The 27,241-nt window shown below is 36.6% G+C and overlaps 3 protein-coding genes across 8 annotated transcripts in view; 1 reads left to right on the top strand and 2 right to left on the bottom strand.

Annotated features, from left to right (window-relative positions):
• Window positions 1-434: 434 nt before the first annotated feature.
• Window positions 435-10,876, bottom strand: LOC121876238 (kinetochore protein Spc24-like). 4 transcript variants are annotated; one of them, XM_042381241.1, is made up of 6 exons: window positions 10,748-10,876; window positions 8,547-8,745; window positions 7,443-7,558; window positions 5,136-5,263; window positions 4,628-4,704; window positions 435-1,216 (listed from the first exon to the last, which is right to left on the bottom strand). In XM_042381241.1, the coding sequence occupies exons 2-6, from the start codon at window positions 8,734-8,736 to the stop codon at window positions 1,092-1,094; spliced, it is 636 nt and encodes a 211-aa protein (XP_042237175.1). In that variant the 5' UTR covers window positions 8,737-8,745; window positions 10,748-10,876; the 3' UTR covers window positions 435-1,091. The 4 variants fall into 4 exon arrangements, with proteins under 4 accessions (XP_042237175.1, XP_042237176.1, XP_042237177.1 ...); XM_042381242.1 differs by lacking the exon at window positions 10,748-10,876 and adding an exon at window positions 10,561-10,654; XM_042381243.1 differs by lacking the exon at window positions 10,748-10,876 and adding an exon at window positions 10,345-10,365.
• A 5,502-nt stretch (window positions 10,877-16,378) lies between these two features.
• Window positions 16,379-22,985, bottom strand: LOC121876233 (proteasome subunit beta type-2-like). Its single transcript, XM_042381230.1, has 5 exons — window positions 22,838-22,985; window positions 21,048-21,122; window positions 20,213-20,406; window positions 19,070-19,235; window positions 16,379-16,769 (listed from the first exon to the last, which is right to left on the bottom strand). Exons 1-5 carry the CDS (start codon window positions 22,857-22,859, stop codon window positions 16,612-16,614), a joined length of 615 nt encoding a protein of 204 aa, XP_042237164.1. The 5' UTR covers window positions 22,860-22,985; the 3' UTR covers window positions 16,379-16,611.
• A 383-nt stretch (window positions 22,986-23,368) lies between these two features.
• The window catches only part of LOC121876289 (microtubule-associated protein RP/EB family member 1-like), a 44,639-nt gene continuing 40,766 nt past the window's right edge, over window positions 23,369-27,241 (top strand). For 2 of the 3 annotated variants that reach the window (XM_042381334.1, XM_042381332.1), the window contains exon 1: window positions 23,369-23,482. The gene's annotated coding sequence lies outside the window, so the exon portion shown is untranslated. Of the gene's footprint in view, window positions 23,483-24,680; window positions 24,767-27,241 lie in introns of those variants that run through there. The other variant, XM_042381333.1, reaches the window with a different exon arrangement.

Raw genomic sequence — 27,241 nt, 5'->3', positions numbered from 1 at the left:
TATGCCAAACATCGGACCAGCTGTGGCAGCACTCGTCCCCTCTTTTAGCTTACCTAATAATTTGACTTTATTTGTCAGGGTCATCGCTGAATTCTGCCTTTTACATTTCACTCCACTAGTACTGACACTAAGCAGTCTTTTAGGGGCCATTTCCCACAGAAACACTAAAGTTTTGAGAGTACTGTACAACATGAGAAGCTGCGTCACAGGCAATGGTTGAGCGTGAACAGAGGGAGAGGAGACACTGTGGGCGTGTGGAGTGACTCATTGCGCTGCGGGGAAAGGCTCGCAAGCTTGCCACCATTGCTTACCGCGAATCGTGGAAATCGCAAACCCGCAAATGGCAAGGGTCTACTGTACGTATCTCTAAGATCAATAATGAATCATGTGATGTAATATCAAATAATAATGTTATAGGTAATTCACAAAAATAATTGCAGATGATAATGCTTTATTTTTGAGGAACTGAAAATGTCATGCAAAAAAATTTAATTAATGATAATAGTTACAAAGATGTGTATGTGTGAATGACATAGGTTACCACACTTCGGACCTTTTTTAAGGAAGGGGAGTACTAAAGTAGAACACATATTTTTACAGTAGTAAGAATAGGCAAAAGAAGAGTTAAATGTGTGGGTGTGCATATGCCTGTTCCTGGTCAACCTGAAGAGTTAAAATAATGTAACTATAACATTAGTAAAAAATATTGGGAATATGTAAAGAAATCATTAGGTAAAGAATTTTTTTTTACATTGCATTGAACAGCTTATTTTGCTGTTGAATGGTGCTGGGTGTGTAAGTAACTGGGATAAATCAGAGGCTTATCTTGGGGCCCTGTGGATGGGGAACACCACCATTAAAGAGAGAACAAAGGACAGTGGATAAAGGGGGCACATGATTGCAGACAATCTATGCCATAGTAAAAGCTTACAGGAAGCAAAAGGAACTTTATACAAAACAGTTGACAGAGCAGTGGTTTCCCTCAACATATTAATATGGCAATTTTTGCAATTCATGTCACCTTATGTACTGGTATATCAATAGTATTTACAGATTTCGCTATTCCACATCTTTAATTTGGGTTTTGGACTTTACGCGAGGAAATCTTCATTCGCTCCAATCTGCTGCCACAGGTAGTTGGTGATGAAAAACTGAGTGTGTGATGACTTATCAAACTTGAAGGGGATGATGTCCTTTTTCTCAGTCTGGTAAATAACTGAATATTTGGTTAAGGCAAATGGATCTTTTATATACAGGACATAAATAGGATATCTTGAATATAAGCTCATGCAACAATGGTTTATGTATTTCTTTTATCATTCCTTGCAGTGATATAGGTCTCGAGACCACTTTCAAGTTATGGTCTGTCTCGGGTGTTTAAGTCTTGGATTTTTCTCCAGATTGCAGATTTATTTATTAATTTTCAAGTCTGTTGGGAAGGAGTGGTCAACTGGTTAAATTTAGGTCACTGTATATACAGTATATTGAAATATCTTAATATCTGGTGGGTTTCCATTGAAATTAATACCTAATTTAAGAAATGACATTCAAATAACAATGATCTAATGAAATAATAAAATTAAAAAAATAAAACAAGTGTTATTGGTAACCAAAATGTTCTGTTCATTTTAGTACTGTACTGTATGTACTATAGTATACTGTACAGGCAAAATACTGGACAGAGAAGAGAGAACACATTTATCTCTCACAACAGTTCATAACTATGCTTCCCGTATCCAATACTGGACAGAGTACAGTCGCGGTCAATTGTAATCATCCACTCCACTACCTAACCCTTCCTTTCTGCATGGTAGTAAGTCACGTGGGGTGGAGAGGGGGAAGTGGTCGACCCAGAGGAGGGGTGTGGGAGGGTGGTACGTGACGCAAATATTTCATGAGGGAAGGGACTGAAAAAAGCAGGACAATTCATGAAAGAAAAAAAAGGAAGGATGGATGTACCTTTTTTCTCATTATATTAGCTTAGGTTTACGTGCTTGAAAGAGTATTAGATGAGGACTCTTTATGTATGTGCCATACATTCCCTTATTTATAATTTTTTTATGGTTGTTCATGTTTTAAATAACGATAATTAGGTATTTATAATAACGTTGAAATGAGGAGAATTATTGAATATGAGGTGGAAATTATATTATTTTTAATATTTACCAACACACGTCATACACAATCTCAAAAGTCCATCTAATGTTCTCCTTGCCACTTAAGAGTTCAAATATGTTTTGTTTATGTTACACACCCAAAATTAATTCATTCTAATATATCAAAAGCCAACAAACCATCAAAAAAAATACTCACCATGGCTGGTTTCTCAAGTTGCCAGACTTCTCCCAGAGGGTTAACCAATGTCTCACAGTGACCTCAACCTCCTTAGCAATTTCTGACAGGTTGTAGCCAGCCACACAAACCAATAATTTGCCTGCGACTTGCCAATCAACGCTCTTTAACGTCCATTTTGGGCTAGGTGTGGAGAAGTGGCCAAACACCATTGCCTAGCATGGATTTACAATGTTCACAATTACAGGGTGGACAAGTCACATTCTATCCAATAATTAATTCTTATTTCTGTTTATCAATTACTAGCATTTTTTTATTTTTTTTGCAAGAACAGTAATGGTGAGAGATGGAAGTGATACAGTAATTTTTTCTTCTCAATTAATACAGTATATAAGTTTTTTCAAGAACGGTAGTGGCGAGAGGTGGAAGTGATCAAGTAACAATTAATTCCTTTTCATTTCTATAGTTATCATTTATTTGTTTTTTCAAGAACAGTAGCAGCGAGAGGTGGAAGTGATCAAGTAACAGCCTAATTTAGTATTACGGGTGGTGAGCAAGCCATGCCCCCTCCTCTCTTATGTAGTCATATCAGGGGCTATCCCTCTTGGAAACCAGACGCCTTATCACCCCTAATGACACACAGCCTGCCAAAAGCTCACTCGCATTCCTCCCCAGAATCTCGACTAAAGGTGCAGATAACTAAGGCAAAGTTAAATCTATATGACACCTCCCCGGACACTCACCCTCCTGGTTGGTTGGTTGTTTGGGCTTTAGGCCTAACAACTGCCAGGGTAATTAAGGCCATCAATGTCAAGCAACATCCAACAACCAAATATCCTTCACACCTTCTTAAGGTGTTAAGGATGATTCTAAGATCCTATTTACTTTCACTACATAAAGTATGTGGCTCTTGGGCCCTCCTACCTTACCAGGGTCTGCCACCCCTAGCTCTCTCCCCATTAACACCTCCCTCACCCTCTTGTGACCTGTCGTGTAGAAAGGCCTTGAGCTCGGAGGGTATGGTAGTAGGAGGGGAGGATGATTACTTTTGACCACCACTGTACACCTCTCTCTCGCAGGTGCTCATAACTATAATTCCGTAAAGTCCAACACTGGGCAGAGCAGAGCACATCAATCTCTCTCAAGGGTGCTCATGACCATGCTTTATGAGAAGCACAGGATGCATCCTTATTTATTGTTAACATTTGATCTTTTCCTGACAAATGAGTTTGTATTTTTACACACGTACAGGACTTTGTAATACAGCTGTACTGTACATTTGTACTGTACATTTGTACTGTGATTTCCTTTTGTTAACTAATTAACTAACTAACTAGGAGAAAGATGAAACATTGAAAGCTTACTTGTAGACTCATTAGCATTGCTAATGTTAAGAATAATGAAATAAGTTCATGAAATATGTAAGCATACTGGTAAGGGGGAGAAATAAATGTTTTCTTTATTACTCAGAAAAAAATTATGAAATTCTTGAGTGGAAAAACTAACCTGAAATAAAAAATATATATCAACACATTGCACATGATTTCACACATTATTCAGTACAGTATTTGAACAAATTTTGGTGATTAAATGAAATTTGATAAAAAATCATGATACAAATTCCTTAAACTAGTTGCATTATGCTGTATTACGACACGATCATATTACTACAAACATTTCAAGAGTAAGTAGTAAACTAGGAATGTAAATACAGTAGTTTTCTCAGATAGTTTATAATGAAAATAAACTGTACTGCACAGTTCTTGATTGAAATATGAAAGATTAATACAAGTGATTACGTCAAAGCTCAAGAAAAAAAGTTAAAACCAAAAACACACGGGTTTACTTTGATAAAAAAAAACAACAGTTTTTATATTTTATGAAAAAATACAAACTATTTTCCCACCCTGCAACTGTTCATGCAGCCCAGATGACTGGCATTAAAGAGGTCGTCAACTCATGAAGTGTGATACTTTACAGCCATGAAATGACACTAGAGAAGTCACATTAGGGTTAAGATGTTCACAGGTTAATACAAAGGTGAAAACTCCTAACTTTCACCTTTAAGCGGCAACTTTTATCTCTCAGATCACCTTTTGTATCAATGGGATAAGGTTGTGACCAAAAAATTAATAAAAAAATCCAGTCAACAATGCTGGAGTCCTGGACACCCTGGGGTTTCATCCATCTGTCTTTCCTGGCTATGCTTGAACCACCTGAGTCAGAAAATATATCGAATTATTGTTAGGACATTTGGGAACTCATACAAATACCTTTTAAATAGAATTATTTAAATTAAATTTAGTGATTAAATCTATTTTTGTAAAAAGGATACATCCTTTGACTGTGTCACTCGGTGCACTGTAATCCCACTTCAGGTGAGAGATCTTGGTGAGAGTAGCGACATCGGCTCTGTAACAAAACAAAAAATTTACACAGTTAATGGAAATTTAGATTGGTAAACAAGTAAAAGTTGGATGTATCAGCAAATGGAGGAAGTGATGTTATGAATCACAAAGTAAAGGAGGGAAAAAAAAACAGACACTGAGAAATGTATTGGGATAGAACCATGTAACAAGAGAGAATCATTGCTCTGATCTCATGATAACAGTGTGAAGTATGAACTCTTGATGCAAGTGGCCAGAATCAAGAGCATGTGACATATATTTTCTCTTGTGGTGGTTTTCCCTTCCATAACACAGCCCTATGTTTGTCCATCAATCCACATAACCGAACATTATCTAGCAGGAGCACACCCACCCCTTGAACCACTTGACTTCAAGCTCCCCAGTCATGCTTGCACATCACATAAAATTGTCTAGAGTAAAGATTTGATCACTCACTTTATTTTAGGGATGATGGCAGAAGTTTGTTGGCTTGAAGACATCATTCTTGTGTTCAGTTGTTGTTCTAGCTGTTCCATGTGATTTATCCTAGAGGCTAAAGAATCAATTTCTTCTTCAATTCCACCCTGGAATGGTAGTCTAGTTACAGGAATGTAATCAGTACAGTACTGTACATGAATATATTAAATGCAAGACTTGAAATTTGTACCAATAGTAAATACAAGCTATATCTTAGACCTAAAACAAGGCTGAACCTTATGGTTAAATTTTCATCCATGTAGAGGTCAAGCACTCGATGGTCATCATAATTGTCCTTGTTCAATCTATACTGATGGTGGCATGCGTAATAACAGTTTTACAGGAACTCCTGTGAACAACCTAATTTTAACCTTAAGCTGTACAATATACAACTTTAAGCTCGTCCCTCGAGTCATGGGTCACTTCCCCAAACCCCATATTTCCTGTTGGACCCAGACCTTTTCAGCCAGGGTTTCTCCAACCACAGGAGAATTTTAGAACATAACCCCTGTGTTTGGTGAGGGATTACTGTACCTGTAAGTGTGTCTTCAGGCGTTAATATTACTTTCTACAAATATATATATATATATATATATATATATATATATATATATATATATATATATATATATATATATATATATATATATATACAGTGAGTTCTGCTATAACGCGTGTTTTGATAACGCGATTTATGAATAGAGGAACGATATTTGTTTAACGCGAACGCTTGTTTGCTATAACGTGATTTTTGCTAACTATTTCTCCAATTTTGTGGTATTAACTGTGAATATGGTAAAGAAGAATATCTCCAAGAAGCGTTCTGGTGATAGAATTCCCGGTGATGATCGTAAAAGAAAGGCTATAACCCTTGAAGAGAAGCTCGATGTTATCAACCTCAAAATCACCCTTTTCCCCCATCAAGTTACATTCATATTTTTTCAAGGTAAAGTGTTACATTTACTGTATGATTTCATTATTAGATATGAATGTAACATTTATTTAGACTGTGCTATCCTTTGTGTTAAGGCTAACTACTAAATTTTTTCGATTTCGAGTAATCTGCACCTAACCCTATTTTCTCCATAAGCCCTGTTATTTCTATTACGCGATTTTCTATAACACGATATTTTACAAGAACACAATTATCGCCATAGCAGAACTAGTAACTATTATATATATATATATATATATATATATATATATATATATATATATATATATATATATATATATATATATATATATATATACACAGTAACCTCGCTTAACGTAATTTGATGAATTAACTGCCTTCCATAAGGATCTTCAATTCAAGTTAAAAAAAATTCGTTAACGTTCTCTACAATCACCTCAACATGTTTTTGTTGCACTGACCGGCAACCAGCTTTAGTATCAGTCCGCCAATACATTAATCGGTTCTAGGGCTTAAATTCCTTACTATTTTAGTAAATATCAAGAAGTTTATACTATTCAATAATTTTAAAAGTTTAATATTCAATTTTTTAGTCATTTTAACAATTATTGAACATAACTGAAGGTAAAGTGACTAGTTTAATGCGCGGCATCCAGCCTCTTAACACAGCAAACAGGAGTTAGTCTCTCTCTGTTTTCACTGGAGGTAACATCTTGCTTGAGACTCTCTTCAACTAAATGCTTTTTTTCTGTGTTTCCAAGCAAATTATTGGTCATTTTGAAATATATTTTACATATTGACAATATATAATGCAGTGCAGTGTTGATTTAAAGAAAATAATCTTGAATTACACCAAGAGAGCTAAAATTTTATGGGTGAAATGGCACCATGGGGTGACTTCCCTTCCACCCCAATGCCTTCTCTTTTTCCTTCTCCTCCACCCTCATTCTAAATCCCATCATCATCATCATCCAGGAGCCTTCTACATACACACCTCAAAGTAAGTGAACTTTTCTACCATTTTTGTTGAATTTAAGAAATTTTCGGTGAGCTGGAACCATTACCCAAAAACCCATTGAAACAATGGTTTCAAGTTAATCAACTTTTCGTTAACGGACGACCTTCTGGAACGGATTGGAGTTCGTTAAGGTCAGGGGTATGTATATATATATATATATATATATATATATATATATATATATATATATATATATATATATATATATATATATATATATATATATATATATATATATATATATATATATATATATATATATATATATATATATATATATATATATATATATATATATATATATATATATATATATATATCAACTAACAGTGAATCACAGCAAACATTTCACCTTTTTTCTGTTTGCCTGAGCAAGTTCGGACAATAGTTTCCCTGCTTGTGGCCCCTGAGTCTGTGATCGAATGTCATCTAGTACCGACATCTCTGTTTCCTCCATACACAGTAGATCTGATAATAAGAAAATCCATTAGAATGTCTTGTAGATGAAGCTATTTCATCAGATACATACAGTAATTTGTATTACACTACTATGACATGTAACTATGCAGTTTCATGAGGTCCAGGACACCAGGAAGGTAACTGAATTTAGTTACATGAACAAGAAAAAAGAGAGTAAATGAGGGAAAGAGCAAAGCATGAGAAAGGGAAAAAAAATAAAAGAATGTATAGAGCAAGAAATGCCTGTATTCCAAAACAGGTGATGATTTCCATTTCTCAGCCCATAGGAAACTAGTCACCCCTACACCTAAAAGCCCAGCTGGTGAAGAACATCTATTTTCAAGTGGTAAAAAAGGGAGTTAAATACTTCTATAACCTCAGATCCTTGTGGGTAGTTACCACCATAACGGTTTTACCTTTTCCTTGCCCTTCCTTAAAAAAACACAATGACAGGCTTGGGGACTTAAGTTTCACATGGTTCTGCATGAAGAATGGGAGGCTAGAAATAATCTCCAGCTAATGTGAGGTAAGTGGCTTAAGAGGGTATTATTTCCCCTTAACAAACATCCCCTTACTGTGACAAAATTGATACATTGTACCAATTTGCAAATTTATCTTGAAATCAATGATGGTACAGTAGACAAAAGAATTGGCATGAAGTGCGCTAATTGGAAAGACAACCCAAAAACCTTCTTGTCTCTAGAGGGCAACTATTGCACCTAGTTACCCTCATTAAAGTATGGAGTCCCTAGTCCCCAGGGGCATACCGTATAAGAAATTATTTTGAGTATCAGCCACATACACAAAAGCAATTAAGTGTTAACTTTTACAGTGTAAATGAGCCTGGACAAAACTACAGGTAGAAAGAATGGGGTAATACTTAACGATATCCAGTTAAAGTCTATCCGCTTCGGAAATGAGTGCCCTGCTAATATACGGTACAGTAATTATATTAACAAACAAAGGTTCCTAGCCAGATAAAGGTAAAAAAAAACACCTTTAATTATCTCCTTCATAGATTGGAGTTCATAATCCACGGTAGCAGTGGCAGTGACCATGCCATCCTTTGCAGCTGAGAAAGAAGCACCAACTTTACTGTTGGCGACCAATGACATAGCTTGAAATGTCATCTCATTCAGAACCTTCATCTCCCTCTCTGTGTTAGCCTCTCCTTCATTCTCCTGCATCTTGAAAGCCTATTTGGGATAAAATATAAAAATTGGTTACAACTTCCAAGATGGAACTGTGGGATCCCTAGGTGGTCTGCTCTTTGTTTGTATACACTCGGACCAAGCGTACCCCCATGTCCACAAAAAAATAAAATAAAATAAATAAATCTAAAAATAAAATTACACCATGCCACTTAAAGAAAGTTGCCTCTATTGGTGCTGTATTGTACCAGGTAACAAAGTACTTATTGTTTAATATGGCGAGGGATCTGCCCCCAGCTAGGAAGTTAGGTAGGTTTCTTTGGTTGGATAGGCCAGATCCTACTAGGTTCTGTTCATGGCTGTTTCATTTTTATTAATTACTATCATCCAAGGAACATCTGTGGAAAAAAACAACGTAAATATTCGTTTAATGGCTGTGGCTTCTTTTTGTCATGATAATTTTTTTTGTGTATTTAGATGTGTTTTACTCAAATCTGACCTTAATTTTTTGGAAAAAATTTTCATTTTTATTTTTTTTATACAAAATTCACTTATTTGCACAAGAAATGAATGTCAGATTTGACTAAAACAGCTAAATACACATAAAAAAAATATTCTCATAACACTTTCAACTTCCAAATGTGTTGAAGCTTAACCATAACTAATCAACCTGACCTACCTAACCTAACCAAACATCAGCTGATGTGGGTTTTTTCCGATAATGTTTTTACTTGCCACAGCCATTAAACTAATATTAATAAAAATTAAACAAAATCGAACAATGCATTCTGGTGATACCCATCGGCTACAAAATTACCAAATTTATTACCATGCTTCCTTGCTCCCCTGCCGGCCTTGCTTTCTGTGCTTTAGAACAAGTGTTTAAAAAAATTACTAAGTAAAGTACTGTACTGTAATTATTCGGTTAATATTCGTTTAATGGTTGCAACAAGAGTTTCGTATTTGGTTATTCTAAGTTAGGTTAGGTTAAATTTCAACTGATTTGGAAGTTGAAATTTTTATGAGAATAGGGTAATTATTGAAGACCTCACAGCCACTGATTTTTCAAAGAAAACGAATTTAAAAATGCTGTAATTTCATTGTTTTATAGTTTACACTGTCATAGTTATGGAAAAGTGTTAAAAAGTGGTTATTCCTCAATTAAATCTAACCTGACCTTAGTTGATAAAAAAAGTGTCATAAGCATTGTTAGAAGACCTCATCAACCTAACCAAAAACCTACCTAACCTTACCTAACTTCCTAGCCCTGAGGTTCAACCCTCTGGACCCCCCAGCATATTAAACAAAAAGAACTTACTAATATATAGTGTAATTTTACATGTTTTGTGTGCATGAGACCAAGCACGCATACACTAGCAACTGGTGATCAGAGATGAGTGGCTGGGAACTGCCTCATCACACCGATAAAGACAAAGTAGTGTGTGCCTGGTTGACTAATTATCTACCAAATGAAGCAATTTCCATAAAAAATTATTATTATATCAGAACACACTGAAAATATAATAAGAAAATAAACATAAAGACAAATGCATCAGTTGTGAAGTCACCCAGTCCAGTCTAGTCTAGAACATTTTTTGTGTGTAAATGAAAGAAAGATTATATTAAAATACACCCAAAAACAACCTATTTCATAACAAAAAGGAGCCACGGCCATTAAACGGACATATGGTTTAGCCAGTGTTCAGTCACCCCACCACCAGTAGACAGGGTGTGGAGGATAGGCACGGGTGACGGTAATTATCACAGAAACACCAGCTAAATCATGTCGGCATGCTAGTGTTTGTGGAATAATAGCTCATTTACTAAAAGTTACACCATAAAACACTTTACCAAACGTACAATTTATCTCTAACAGAAGCAGCATCACAGCCTCAATAACGGGGTCGCCAAACTACTGTATTAACAATGGTAATCTTAATATGCCAATACTTATAAAGTTACTGAGACTATTTACGCAATAAAAAATAAATAAACGCTTAAAACACTCACAAAAGGTAAAATAAAGCTAAGGACAGGAGCAACTTACCTTGACGAGTATTTAAATCTTCAAAACTTGTTGCCGTTGTGTCCACTGAATAACCGATATAATAGGTTCACTTTTTTATTAGACCTAGAATAAGAATTTTGAATTTAATGTTATAAAATACCAAATGATATTAGAAGAGGGCTATTTTTTTTTTTACTTAATTTAAGACAGACTTGACCAGCACAGGTTGTGTAACCAGAGAAATGACCGACCGGATAATAAGCTGATAAGTGGTTTTTTTAAATCACAATTACTGTATCACACTTAAAATATCAGAAAAAAATATATATCCTAATTCCTCATTCGTTTTAAATCAATTTTGATCATCAAATAACTCGCTTTTCTACTATTTCTTTCATCCTCTTCGTCACTGATGATGACTGATCGGCAAGTACTGGCTCTCTATTACTCACTGTTACCAAGTACTGTCTATGTTACTCACTGTTAGTAAGTACTGGCTCTCTATTACTCACTGTTAGTAAGTACTGGCTCTCTATTACTCACTGTTACCAAGTACTGTCTATGTTACTCACTGTTAGTAAGTACTGGCTCTCTATTACTCACTGTTACCAAGTACTGTCTATGTTACTCACTGTTAGTAAGTACTGGCTCTCTATTACTCACTGTTACCAAGTACTGTCTATGTTACTCACTGTTAGTAAGTACTGGCTCTCTATTACTCACTGGTTACCAAGTACTGTCTATGTTACTCACTGTTGGCAAGTACTGGCTCTCTATTACTCACTGGTTACCAAGTACTGTCTATGTTACTCACTGTTGGCAAGTACTGGCTCTCTATTACTCACTGTTACCAAGTACTGTCTATGTTACTCACTGTTGGCAAGTACTGGCTCTCTCTATTACTCACTGTTGGCAAGTACTGGCTCTATTACTCACTGTTGGCAAGTTGGCAAGTACTGGCTCTTATTACTCCAATGTTACCAAGCACTGTCTTATGTTACTCACTGTTGGCAAGTACTGGCTCTATTTTTCACTGTTGCGGGCATTGCTTTATTACTATTGTTGGTAAGTACTGGTTTATTACTATTGTTGGCAAGTATTGGCTTCTAGCACTCACTGTTGGTAAGCATTGGTCAGACATTTCACTGTTGGCAAGTGCAGGCTCTCTATTACTCTATTGTTGTGCGTACTGGCTCTATTACTCACTGTTGGCAAGTACTGGCTCTTCTATTACCACTGTTGGCAAGTACCGGCTCTATTACTCATCAAGTTGGCAAGTACTGGCTCTATTACTCACTGTTGGCAAGTACTGGCTCTCTATTACTCACTGTTGGCAAGTACTGGCTCTATTACCACTGTTGGCAAGTATTGGCCTCTATTACTCACTGTTGGTAAGCACTGGCCTCTATTACTCATCATCAAGGTTGGTAAGTACTGGTTTATTACCACTGTTGGCAAGTACTGGTTTTATTACTACTGTTGGCAAGTACTGGCTCGACATTTCACTGTTGGCAAGCATTGCTCTATTATCACTGTTGGCAAGTACTGGTCGACATTTTACCATTGTTGGCAAGTACTGGCTTCTTATTAGCTCACTGTTGGCAAGTACTGGCTCTATTACTCACTGTTGGCAAGTACTGGCTCTATTACTCACTGTTGGTAAGTACTGGCTCTATTACTCACTGTTGGCAAGTAATGGCTCTATTACTCAATTGTTGGCAAGTACTGGCTCTATTACTCACTGTTGGTAAGTACTGGCTCTATTACTCACTGTTGGCAAGTAATTGGCCTCTATTATCTACTGTTGGCAAGTACTGGCTCTATTACTCCACTGTTGGCAAGTACTGGCTCTATTTTTCACATTGTTGGTGGGTACTGGTTTATTATTACTGTTGCGGCTGGTTTTCACATTATTGTTGGTAAGTATTGTTTTATTATTTGCTGCCAGTGGCATTGGTTTTCTATTACTATTGTTGGTGCATTGCCTTCTATTACTATTGTTGGCAAGCATTGGCTTCTAGCACTCACTGTTAAGTAAGTACTGGTTTTATTACTCATCATTGTTGGCAAGTGCAGGCTTTATTACTATTGTTGGCAAGTACTGGCTCTCTATTACTCACTGTTGGCAAGTACTGGCTCTCTATTACTCACTGTTGGCAAGTACTGGCTCTATTACTCACTGTTGGCAAGTACTGGCTCTTATTACTCACTGTTGGCAAGTACTGGCTCTTCTAGCACTCACTGTTGGCAAGTACTGGCTCTCTAATATTCATTGTTGGTGAGTACTGGTTTCTCTATTACTCACTGCTGGTGAGTACTGGCTCTATTACTCATTGTTGGTGAGTACTGGCCTTCTAGCACTCACTTGCTGGCAAGTACTGGCTCTATTACTCACTGTCAGGAGCACTGGTTTCACACTCACTGCTGGTGAGTACTGGCTCTCTATTACTAACTGTTGGTGGCACGGCTCTACACTGCTGGTACTATTCTATTACCACTGCTGGTGAGTACTGGCTCTATTACTCACTGTCAAGAGCACTACCTCCCCACACTAATTGCCTAAGAGCACTGGCCTCTGTCACTCACCGTCAAGTGAGCACCGGCCTCTGTCACCAATAAGGCACTGGCCCAGCACCTGTCAAGCAAGCACTGGCTCCCCCATTTCATTCATTGTTGGTAGCATTGGTTTACACATTGCTGTGAGTACTGGTTTACATTTCATTGCTGGCAAGTACTGGTTTCTATTACTCATTGTTGGTAAGTACTGGCTTTATTACTCATTGTTGGCAAGTACTGGCTCTCTTATTACTATTGTTGGCAAGTACTGGCTCTCTTTCTAGCACTCACTGTTGGCAAGCATCATTTCATTACTCACTGTTGGCAAGTGCAGGCTCTTTTATTACCATTGCTGGCAAGTACTGGCTCTCTATTACTCACTGCTGGCAAGCACTGGCTCTCACACTCACTGCTGGCAAGTACTGGCCCCATTACTCACCGTTGGCAAGTACTGGCCTCTATTACTCACCGTTATGTAAGCACTGGCCCCTCAGCACCACTGCTGGCAAGTACCGCCCCCACACTATAAGTGAGTACTGGTTTTGGCTCACTGTTGGTGAGTACTGGCTTTACACTTGTTGGTAGCATTGCTTCTAGCACTCACTGTTGGTAAGCATTGGCTTTCTATTACTCACTGCTGGTGAGTATCATTACTCACTGTTGGTGAGTACTACTTATTACAACTGTTGGTGAGTACTGGTTTCTATTACTCACTGTTGGTGAGTACTGGCTCTCTATTACTTCACTGTTGGTGAGTACTGGCTCTATTACCTCACTGTTGGTGAGTACTGGCTCTCTATTACTCACTGTTGGTGAGGCACTGGCTCCCCACACCACTGCTGGTGAGCACTGGCCTCTGTCATCTACTGCTTGGCAAGCACTGCATTCTGTTAACTCACTGTCAAGGCACTGGCCATTCTCTATTCACCTACAGGAGTATTGGTTTTCTATTACCACTGTTGGTGAGTACTGGTCGACATTTCACTGGTAAGTACTGGCTTTATTACTTCATTGTTGGTAAGCATTGCTTCTATTACTTTATTGTTGCGGGGCATTGGCTTTCTATTACTTGGTTGTTGGCAAGCATTGGCTTCTATTACTTCACTGTTGGTGAGTACTGGTTTCTATTACTACTGTTGGTGAGTACTTGGCTCTTTCTATTACTCACTGTTGGTGAGTACTCGCCTCTGTTACTCATTGTTGGCAAGTACTGGCTCTCTAGCACTCACTGTTGGCAAGTACTGGCTCTCATACCACTGTTGGTGAGTACTGCCTCTATTACTCACTGCTGGTGAGTACTGGCTCTATTACTCACTGTCAAGCACTGGCCTCTATTACTCCATTGTTGGCAAGCACTGGCCTCTATTTTCATTTCCATTGTTGCGGCATTGGTTTTATTACTTATTGTTGGCAAGCATTGGTTTTCAGCACTCTCTGTTAAGTAAGTACTGGTTTATTACTCACTGTTGGCAAGTGCAGGTTTATTACTATTGTTGGCAAGTACTGGTTTCTAGCACTCCACTGTTGGCAAGTACTGGCTCTATTACTACTGTTACTAAGTACTGTCTATGTTACTCACTGTTAGTAAGTACTCGGCTCTCTATTACTCTCACTGTTAGTAAGTACTGGCTCTATTACTCACTGTTACTAAGTAATTATGTTACTCACTGTTGGCAAGTACCGGCTCTCTATTACCAACTGTTGGTGGTACTGGCTCTCTATTACTCACTGTTGGTGAGTACTGGCTCTCTAGCACTCACTGTTGGCAAGTACTGGCTCTCTATTACTCACTGTTGGTGAGTACTGGCTCTATTACCCACTGTTGGCAAGTACTGGCTCTCTATTACTCACTGTTTGCAAGTACTGGCAATCTATTACTCACTGTTGGTGAGTACTGGGTCTCTATTACCCACTGTTGGCAAGTACTGGGTCTCTATTACTCACTGTTGGTGAGTACTGGCTCTATTACCCACTGTTGGCAAGTACTGGCTCTCTATTACTCACTGTTGGTGAGTACTGGCTCTATTACCCACTGTTGGCAAGTACTGGCTTCTGAATGTATTTGTACGTCAGTCAAGTCTGGTCTTGAATGAGTTCATACTCGGTGCTGTCACAACACCCTCTGGTAGATTGTTCCAGTTTACAATTCTCACCCTAAAAAAGTTTTCCCCCTCACAGTTTTCTGGACCTGTGGCTTCTTCAACCTTGAACTGTGAACCCTAGTGGGGCAGGCATCCACCTCCTCCAGGTATGGACACTCAACTAAGTAATGTCCTCCGTGATTTTTGTAACTTTTATTAAGTTACCCTTGCAGTATTTATTGACGACATACTCTTCGCTGATTTTTTTTTTTTTTTAATACTCCAATTTCACAGTGTTTTGCAGTGGATACTGATGTAATTTGGGCAAATGTGTTGAAACGGGGTTATTTCTAAATTAAACCTAACATAACCTTAGTTGATAAGAAACGCATGCAGCAAAGCATTGTTAGAAGACTGCATGATATCAACAGGAAATAAATAAATATCCTTACCGCAGGTTGGCAACACCGGTGCTAGGAAGTCGAGAATGTTTTCGAAGTGGCATGTGATGCAGTAGTAGCAAGGTTAAACAACACTAATTTGTAGGCAGTACTGTATGAGGTACAGGACACTTGTTTTACTCTATTAATACTTTTTACACTATTAACAATCATTATTACTGATCTAGTAATTTATCACAATACTATACTAGACTTGGGGGTAGAAACACATGGTGAAGCGAGTCAAGTCCTAGGGTAAGATTTCTACATCACAAAAGCTGAGAAGAGGCTGGGAGGCTCTCATGTGTGAGTGAGTGAAAGATACATCTACTTGGCAACATAATCTAGCCTGGCCCATCCTTTTTATTCAAATAGGCCCGCGAAAAATCTAAATGTCATGTGACGTGACCCAAAGCTCTACATACACGTCATAGGACGTGATCCGAAGCCTTGGGGTTAATAAAGGATGTCATACAATCAAACACCAAGTTACATACAATCTTTATTTTATGCCAAATATTTTTTTCATGATAAACAAGTCAGTACAATCTATCAAAGGCTAGAGTAAAGACTGGTATAAAATAATAATAATATTTCATTCATTAAAGTTTTATTCACCTCAAAAACAGAAATCCAAAATCCACATATCATTAGCTATATAATTTCAGTATATGCTTTGATTCTTTAAGCCTTATGGAGTTAAAGCACATACTAAGGACTCAAGGAACACCTTTAGCAGTCTTCAATGAAATAGTGATTTGAGTTTGTTATGGATGTTCTTAATTTTATCATTATGAAGCAACACACAGCTGAAAACTTTCTAGTTCTACGCTGCCTCGCCTACACTTACAATGTGTGGTAGGTCTTTGATACCATCCTTGGAGATGACTCGAACACGGAACTTTGGAAGGTTGATGATAAATCTCCTCTTAATTTCTGCAATGCACTTCTTTAAAAGTTCATATGCTTGTTCCTGGTTCATGTCTGTAAAAAAAAGAAGTGCAAATACAGTATATAGTAATTGTACATATTATTGATATAAACTGCACTGTAATGTGCTGGGTAGATGTGTCAAAGTGTACAGGAAGAGTATAAATGGAATACCAAGTACTGTACTGTACAGTAGACCCTTGCTATTCCCAGTTCACTCCCCAAAAATCTATTTTACATAAACAGCTTCTTCCCTTCTCATAATCATCCTCTGGGTTACACACAAAGCAGACCTACTGGCTGGTCAGCTGTTTGCACATCTGCACACGAGATCTCACGCCAGCGAATTGCTGTTCAACACTACAACCTCATCCAGCTCATATGAGCACGTTCCAATTGCTGTAAGAACAGCCTAATCCCATTGTAAAAATTATCAACAACTTGTAGTTAACCTGTGTGTTCACTCTCAGCCAGTCTTACTTTTGCACTGTAAGGTAGTTATGTCTTTGGAAGGGGGAGGAATGGTTGGTATATTGTTTGATCTTCAGTTATAAAATGAGATTCTAGGGTCAATTGTCCATTTATGAACTTAAAGTCAGAATCAAATAACTCTGTACAGTACCACCAAAAGAAAAAAAGGAGGTAACAGATACCAAGTTTCCAAGCATGATGCTATGGGTAAGCAGAGTGTAGGGGAGGAGGAGCCCTGCACAGTGTAAACATACTGTTCAAACATTTGTTCTCCATGTTTTTATGTATACAGGTTGTACCTCTCTAGTCCGGCATTCTGTGGTCCGGAAACTCCCGTGGTCTGGAACGATTTTAGTTTGCCCATGGAGAAAATTAATTTGAGTCTGGTACTTTTGATGTTTGGCTAAATTTTGCCTTATTTACCCGACTTTTTTGGCGAATTATTACCTGTAATAAGCAACATCCTAATAAACCAACGAAAATAACACAAAATTAAATAAAAACTAAAAACAACTAAAAAAAGTTCTTATGTTCTACAGCTTCAGCTAGAGTTGAGCATAAGTCACCGGAGTAAAAACACACACAACAACATTGGCTGTCCTTATGTTTTCAACTTTACCACCACTGGTGGGTAGAATTTTTTTTTTAATTCAGAAACATTAAATAAAATATATATGAACAGTAAGTAAGTGTTGCTTTCATATTCTTAGGTACTGTATAGTAATGACGATATGTTTTCACATGTGCGCACTTACATATGTGAGCTCACTTTTTTCTTTACCATTAATGGTTAGCTACTTATATTGTTCCATTTATTAACATTAAATAACATTACTTAAAACATCCATATTAATTTTTTACATTAATTTTACAACAGCTACAACCAGGATCTTATCTTCTTCAGTTTTATATGTAAATCCACTCAGTCACTGGTTTTGTAATCAACGAAAACAATCCCGTCTCGTTTCCTCGTGTGTTTTAATATTCTACGTATTATTAATGGATTGTATTGTTCATTTTGCACACATAAAAATTAATTAAATCAAAGACATTCAGTAATAAACAATAATGAATCTTTTGCACAGAAGAGAAATGACACTGTTTACACGATTTATACACGTATGAACGTTGGCGGGCCGCTCAAACCCACCGAAATTTGAGTTTCCCCCGTCAAAATTTTAAATTGCGTAGAGGTTTTTTTTTTCCAAATAAAAAACATTGAATTAAAAACTCCCAAAATTTGAGAACCTACTGTACAACATTTAACCCTTCAATATATCTTCAAACAGACCACGAAGCAGTGAAAGTGGTGCTAGTGCTTCCAAGCGTAAGCACAAGTCACTATCTATCCAGGAAAAGGGTGAATTTCCATGGTCCGGAAATTTCCATGGTCTGGCACCGGTCAGGTCTCGAGGTTGCCGGACTAGAGAGGTACAACCTGTATCCTCATTATGAAAGAGAAAGGGTAATAAAATGCAAATGCAGAAAGATTCCATGAATCTTTGCAGGTGATAATCTCTGTCAGTGATGGGCAACCTGTGGCCCATCAGAGTCTATTGGTAATTAAAACCTGGATACCAACATGACTTACCCAGGGCAGGTGGAGTAGCTTCTTTGACAATCAAATACAGGTAATTATCTAAAGGGAGTTCCCCCCCCCCCCAAAAAAAAGAAATATGTACCCCTCTTTAGGGCAATTAATCCCAAAGAGGTGGTTTACTAATTATTACAATTAGATCCAGCAACTAACACTAGATTTTCTGGGGCTTTGTCCAACAGTCTAATGAATGCATTCCATTTGAAATACCCAGTGAAGGGTTGCTGGCCAATAATATAAAGTGTATTTTCTTCAGGTATTGAGCTAAAAAGAAATATATACTTACTGGAAGTATAATCCTTGTCCATAATTGATAGGGTGAACATACCACCGTACCCAAATGCATAATATTTGACTGGAACGGATGCTGCCAAGTAGTCCATAAAGAAGAGCTCAGGTTTCTTGGTGTCAGGATCAACCCCACCCATCAGTAAATTCACAAAGTATGGCTCCTGTCAACACAAAATAAGTCTTAAGTTGATTGTACTGTACAGTACACTTGTTGTATTTTCTAATTATTAATTATTATCATTAGAGTCAGACACATCAGTATAATTAATAAAAAGGACAGATTATGGGACAACCAAGGCCTCAGTGAGTTGTTAGTGAACAACAAGTAACGAACATCCCATTGACTTTAACCACAAGAGCATTGTGTGGTGAGCCTCAGATGCCTAGGAAAAACTAAATACAGTAAAAATAAAAATTCATCAACATGGTAATGAAATAGTTTTGGCCCTTCAGAAAGGCAGCAGGGTAGTTATTATGCAGTTTATTGAAAAATACCCTTTTCCCAATTTTATGATAAAAACCTAATTTTTCATTGGCTAATGATAAATAGAGCCAGATATGAAAACCTCATTGGTTCTTTGTGTTGGAAATGTAATACAAAATACTTCCTAACAGTATTTAGTTTTGGAAAAGTAATATATTACAAAAGTTTCTATCAGTACCTTCACATTTTAATAGTAAATTCACACCAATAGGGAACTCCTGTGAAATCCTAATGCACACCTAAGGGGTTACTAAAAGTGGTTCCTTATTGTCACCATTACTTCATTTCTAACTAACACAACACAATTGTGCCAACCACGTTTTTGTACACTTGATGTAACAAAGAATGAGGAATACAGTTTGCAGTCAATTACATCATGACAACACTATCATCCCATTATCACTAATATCTGAGATTTAAGGCATCATTCTTACAAGCTTTGTGAGATTATCATCATCATTGTTTTATGGTAATTTCCCCTGCTTGTGTGGATTGGCTGTGACTACATGATGCTTGATAAATGACTCACTGGCTATAATTAATACAGCATTCAGTAATACAGACCAACTATTACATCTTCTGGAGGAGGATAGATCCATAGACCTTTTTAAATACAGCATAACAACATCATCCCTGACTTTGCACATGACTGACCCTGGAACGCAGATGTGTAGAAAGTGTGTGACGTGTGAAGTGAACTGCAGCAGAAGGTGAGAGCTCATAGCCATTGCGCATCTTATACAGCTGAATGTTCTTGGCGATGTATTCTGCAAATTGGGTGGTGTCTCCTGCCTCCCCAGACACGGCCATCACTAAGTTGCGTGACAGTGTGTGCATCTTATCATCATCTGTTTAGGTGCCAACCATTAAAAATATAAAGCATAAGAACAAGTACACATTTAGGTATAGAGAAAGGGTACTGTACAATAATATTAAGACAGTGTTAATGAAATAGTACATTGATCAAAAACAGAATTTAAAAAAAAATAATGGAATACTATTGTACTGAGATAGGCCTATTATAAAATGCACACAAATGATGAGATTGGTCTAAAAAGAAATACACAAAAGATGGGGGTTAGTCTAAAGGCCTACACAAATAATGGAATTACTGTATTGTTGAATTATTCTGATTAGCTTGATAATATTTGTCTCCATTTCTCATTCATGGTTTTCAATTCTTACAATAATGCATGGAAATTATGGTATATAACATGGCTTCTTTGTTTTTGAGCTTAAGTCTATGACAGTGGGTCCTGTAAGCTAGACAGCCTATTATGGGAGGTGTGAACCGAGCACACAAAAAGGAAGTGCGAACAGTAGTACTGTACACTCTACTGCCTTCACTTCCCCAACTAAAGCTTAGTACTGTACACATTCACAGCTGGGGGATGCCCAAGTGCTATGTACAGGTGTTAAAGTTTTCTACAAAGACAGATGTACTGATGAAGGGTAATTGGGATAAAAAGATTAGATTCTTGTGTCTCACCTGATTTTTGTACCATGATGCTCTGTAGATGGCTCATGTCAGTGGCCATCAAAACAAAGTCATCAAACTTGATACCTGCAATAAAAGGAGAACTTTACCATGGAGAATAATGCTAAGCTCTGGCTTTGATAATTATCACCAAGACTTTTTTGAAATTACAGTACAGTTTATACAGGTTCAAGTAACATGGCTACAGACACACTATAAAACAAGCAAGCAGGCATAAACAATTAAACAAAATTAAATTACCGTGGTAGTTTTGGGTGTGACAAAACCATAAAATCTACTGAATTATACCAGTATGGCTTAACATGTTCCAGTCAATTACAGTTGTAGTATTTAGTTTAATAGCAATATAAAATATTAGGTTGACATTATGTCATACTGTACAAAATAAACACACTAATGAAATGTAGATATAAGATTTTGTGTACAGTATTATAATTTATATGATAACAGCAATGTTTTTGGGATAGGTTCGTCAGTTCCTTCATATAAATTATTTTTCTTTGAAGATGATAATAGAAGAGAATTAGTATTTTAGGTTAGGTTATTTTAGGTACCGAGTAATGCAGATTAGTTGGGTTCATTTTGTGGATGAAATATTATATAATGTAGCATTGTCTGCTACTTCAGAATGTTAGCAGTTGCCAAGAGTTTCTGTTGTAATTGATTGTCAAGGTCCGGAAATATGAAATCATAAAATGAACCAACCCAAAATAATAGTTATCATCTATATAAAAAGATTCCTGTCTATAAAAATAATCATCAAATCATTCCTGTTGAAAAAAAAAGTTGTGATGTAGCATCTTGGATCTCTCAACAGTACACGAGTGTTCACAACATAAAAAGTCGTGAAAATTATATTACACAAAACGTTTTCCTCATCCACTTTTTCTTCTTCACATGATGAAAAAAAAATTTCTTTGGTAATACCTGACAATGTGCACACACCTAAACCACCAACTTCAGGACATTTCTCCTGAGAAGATTAATGTCTCTTAACTCATAAAAAGGACAAAAAGTCGAAACAGAATAGGTTTTGCATAATATAACTTTAATGACTTTTCTGTTCTGAACACTCGCCTAATGTTGGGATATTAGACTTTCGAAGTCACGGGGACTTTTTGTTTTCATCCTGGAAGGCTTCATAGTTCCTTAAACACAGGTTTTTTTTTTGTCTATATAAAAGTATCACTGTATTTTAAGTTAGGTTAGGTTGGTTCCTTTCATGAATGAATATTCCCAGACATTGGTGACCAAATCTACAACACCTTGCAACAGCAACTGCTAACATTCTGGAAGAATATACCACATATTGCTACATACATATATAATTTATTGTTCATAAAACAAACCTAACCTATCTAACTTAACCTATTAAACTAATTATCTTATATTTCATCTTAAAATAGTGGTTTCTTCTGTCAGGATGAATATGTAAACTATCACCGGAAGATATTTAAGGTTCTAAGGTTATCTTGTATATTCAACAGGCATAAAATTACAAGGCTTTTGTTAAAATTTGGCAAGACTGGGAACTTTCCGAGTGTCACTGCTGCATTCCATATCTTTCATAAAATCAACCAATTGAATCTCCCCATAAATAATATCCATCTAGCCCCTTGGAGCCAGGGTTCCTAAATCTTACATTTCTCATTAATACTCCCGCAGACAGGACTACGGAATGATCACTTGCTTAGGCATTAACAGTGTTTCTCTGCTCTTCTCCCTACAAAGGTCTGGGTTACTCTCTTTAGTGTTGATAGTGATTCAAGGATAACACTTACCGATGAGACACTCGAGACTCATTTTGGTGTAATAATGAGAGAGGGAGTGAGATAGAGCCCGGTGTGCTGTGACTTGCACTTGTGGTAAACAACATCAGCGTTCATTATACAATTATAATTTTAATTCGTAAATTTACAAAGTTTTATTTGATTTGAATATATTTTTCATACAATAAATATTTTGAAAGACAAAGAAATGCACAATAGATTGACTGCCGTATTTTGACAGATAACTCTACAACATAAGAGACAAACTGACATGCATTAGGTTTATAATATTATCAGAGATGTTTATATCTTTAATCATTCAGGCAATTAATATTTATAATAAAATACCAACATGGGATATTGATTTTTTATTAGAGAAAAAAAAGGATACACCATTATGAAGGATTACAGTAAATAGGTTTTTAGATAAAATAAGTTTTAGATACTCGTGTCTTTATGCATAAGGTAATAAAAACGTATTAAAATAATTGTATTTAAATAGAGATAGTATTATAATGGGTGTGTGTTTAACAGTATAGTGAGGTGTGAGGTGCGCCCACTGTTCCTCGCCTGTCATTCCGGGTGCTGGCCGTCACCTCTACCATCATCATCATCATCACAAACTCTAGTATTTCTCACATACATCTATAGTTTTAGGTAAGTTACACGAATTATTCTAAAATTTTAAGAATATTTACAGGTAAAGTAAGAATAGGAGACGAGTGGAGAGGGTTATAGGTGAGGGATAAGGAGGAGAAGAAGTGTTTTAGTAGCGGACGTCTTGAATAACTCTTGCCTTCTCTTAAATCTTTTCACCTCTTCTTTGGCACTTCACTTATTTATTTTTATGATTATCTGGAATTTTTATGATCAAAAATGTATTAAACACGGTAGATGTAAAACTGAGGGAGGTGGTATAGATATATGTAACTTGTGACTGACAGGTAGTGCTGGGAGGGGCCAGCTCACACTAATTTGGACGTGACTTTTGTGAATTAGCCTAAATTTAAAAACTAACTTAGGTTTTTATTATGTTAATAATTTACATTGCTATGGTAAAATTATTTGTGAGACTTTATATAGAAGAATCAAGAAGAGTGTAACCACCCGAGGAACTGCTATTTTTATACAGTATTTCATTTTTTTTTTCAGTAATTTTCTTTCTGAAGAATTCTAGATTCACTCACTGCCTTACTTGATGGTTTGTTAAAGTAGTGCTGGCAGTGATCATGATATTTCCAAGTAATTATATTTTTTGTATGTACAGTACTGACAGCAGTGACCAGCAAGGATTTATCAATATTTTGTTAATTTACATGAAGTAACTTTTCAGGGTAATGCTTTAGGTAATGTATGAGAACACCTCTACCACCAGAAAGAGTTGTTCGATTTTGCTAATTTTACCACAAATGTTCTTATTATTATAGTAAGTATTGTAAAAGGGGCGAAATATATTAGAACCTAATAGAACCAGACCTAACCAACCAAAAAACCTTCCTCCGGTAGGTATTACTGCGGTTTCAGCCCTAATTCGGTTATAGCAATTTTGTGTGGGAGGGTAATAACTCAGTATCCACTCATTTGTGATGGAAATGAAGGTCAATTTCGTATGACTCAGACCAAATACCATGGGAAAAAACAAAAATTTATGGTTGAACATTTGTTGGGGCTGCAACTGCAAATTTACCAAAACCTACCTAACCTTACTTAGCTTCCTAGCGGAGGGGTGGACCCCTCGCCATATTAAACAGAAAGTGCAGTACTTAGTACTTTTATATCTGGTACCAATGAAAGCAGCTTTGTTGAAGTGTCATGGTAATTTTTTTTATCATAATATATTTTTTTTAACAGAGTACACTCGGATCGAGTAGGTCGGATGTAGATAACTAAGCAGATGACAACTTATGCTGAATCAGCAGAGTTTTTGGAGGAGTATTAACGGTAAATAATTTCTTCATGAACAGACTTCATATTAGTTTAATGTGATCAGTTTTTCACTTGAGTTTTACCCTGCAATTCCCCTGATCCTTCATGTCCTGCCCACTACAGGGGATTTATGATTGAAGATAGAGAAAAAGTAATAAAAAATACTTACAATTAAAATCAAATGTTGGCCTCTCGTAAACTAGTACCCGTATAATGATAAGAACATCTATGGGAAAAATTAACGAAATTGAACAACTTCTGGTGGTAGTGGTAACCTCATAAATTACCATACTTTACAACACCAGCTCATGAGAAGGAGCAACTTCTGGAAAATATTCTGAACGTAGTGATGACTGCAGTGTGCCCTCAGCACCAACTTGAGGAAATTTTGCAGTAAAGATAAAAGCTTTTTTACAAAAACTTTTTTACCGAGAGCAAGTTAGAAAATATACTGTAATAATTAAGGAGAATCACCTTGTTATCTAACAACCTAACAAAAATTCTCATTAGAAGTAAATTTACTTAACTCAAGACAAAAGCAAATAAGGTGGAACATTCACACTTTTGAATTCAGGATTTTGTCCGTAGTTTTCCCGCAAACAGTGACAGACACTGATGTCACACACCTGCTTCATGTTACCGTGTCATGAATGACAAATGCAGTGTGTGCACTAATGACTTATCATTGAACTTTCCTCATACAAAATATGTCATTTGCCTACTGAACCTTATAGTACCAGTGTCTAATGTAAAATAATCACAAGACTAGTACAGTACGTGTTTGTAGTATTATTGTTGGTTGATTTTGACACTGGGTTATTGTTGATTGACCCCAAAGATTTGGAAAAATGTTTTATTAGGTGGCCAAATCCAAGATGGCTGCCATCAGTAGCTAATAGGTAAAAACTAAGTGCCATAACTGTGAAACCAGACATACAGTGATTCCTCAATAAACGAACACAATTCGTTCCACAGAGTCGTTCGTTAACCGAAAATTTCCTTAACTGAATCTATTATTTCAATGGGATATTGGGTAATTGGTTCCAACTCACAGAAAAAGTATACCTGTACATACAAAGTACTGTATACAGTGGGGTATGCTATAACGAACGTAATTGGTTCCAGAACCTCGTTCGTTATAGCATTCGTTCGTTATAGAATTAATCCGTTCCGGACCCCCAAATACAACCACTTAACACTGAAAAAATTCTGTGGAAAATGTAAAAAATACGGTACTTTATCTTACCTTAGTGTTATTCAGCATGCAGGTACCCCTAAACACTGGCACATCACTATCACTTCCACTGGGAGTCTTGGCTTTAAGGTCCTCAAACAATTGTCTGGCCTTCTCACAAATTATAGCTTCACTAATGTTACCACCTGCCATTTCTTTCTCCTTTATCCACACTAAGAGAAAATTTTCCATCTCTTCAATCACATTACACCTTGCTTTGCTAAGTCTAAAGGTTCCCTTAGCCACTTGCACAATTTTTAACTCCTCTTTATTCTTCAAAATCGTACATATAGTCGATTTAGCCATCCCATGTTCATCACTAAGTTTCGCAATGCTTCTTCCATTCTCACGTTTCTTTATAATTTCTTTCTTAGTTTCAAGGGTTATTAGCTTTCTCACTCGCTTTGGACAACTTATTGTTACAATTGTATACTTGTATAACAAAATAGTTATACAAATAATGCGAATTTCCACATCAAAAGACGAAATTTCAACAATAACAGTGGTGCACTGGCTACAAAATGAGACAAAGATGGCGCCTGACGCTCTTGTTGTGGGTCGCGGTACAACAATATTCATGCGCCAGGCGAAATAGTCCCGTATTCATCCGCGTTCGTTGTAGGAGTTGCATTCGTTATAGCATTCTCAATTTTATAGGTAAAGCCGTTCGTTATAGGAATATTCGTAGTAGGATCCGTTCGTTATAGCATACCCCACTGTACTGGTAATAGAATTAACAAAACATTAAATATTAACTAAATACAGTACTGTACAGTACTGTACAATAATAAATAAAAAAACAATAGAATACTGTATTTTAACTTACCGGTACTTTGAGGTGTGTCGTATTACCGGCAGCTTTGTTTACACATCAAACAGCTAATTGTAGAGGCAGTCGATGATGCCATGCCATATTCTTTACAGAGTGCATTGGTTCTAATGCCTTCTTCATGTTTCATAATAATTTCTGCACTGTATATTATCAATATGCTAACTAAATTTCAGAATGACCAATAATTTTAATGTACAGTATATATGCAAAAATAATCAAGATACCAACAAAATCGATGTTCACTCCACTGTAAACAAAGTTAAACTGAGAAGGGTTGTTGGGTGATTCAATCAGCTGATGGGCGCACAAAAACTGTTTCTTGTACTGTATATATTATCAATATGTTAACTAAATTTCAGAATGACCAATAATTTTAATATAAATAAAATGCAGAAATATTCAAGAGACCAACTTTCTTGATATT

Source organism: Homarus americanus, unplaced genomic scaffold, assembly GCF_018991925.1.
Source record: "Homarus americanus isolate GMGI-L3 unplaced genomic scaffold, GMGI_Hamer_2.0 scaffold34921, whole genome shotgun sequence".
Classification (NCBI taxonomy): Eukaryota; Metazoa; Arthropoda; class Malacostraca; order Decapoda; family Nephropidae; genus Homarus; species Homarus americanus.
The sequence above is the reverse complement of the archived record's forward strand: the minus strand, read 5'-3'. Positions and strand labels throughout refer to the sequence as shown.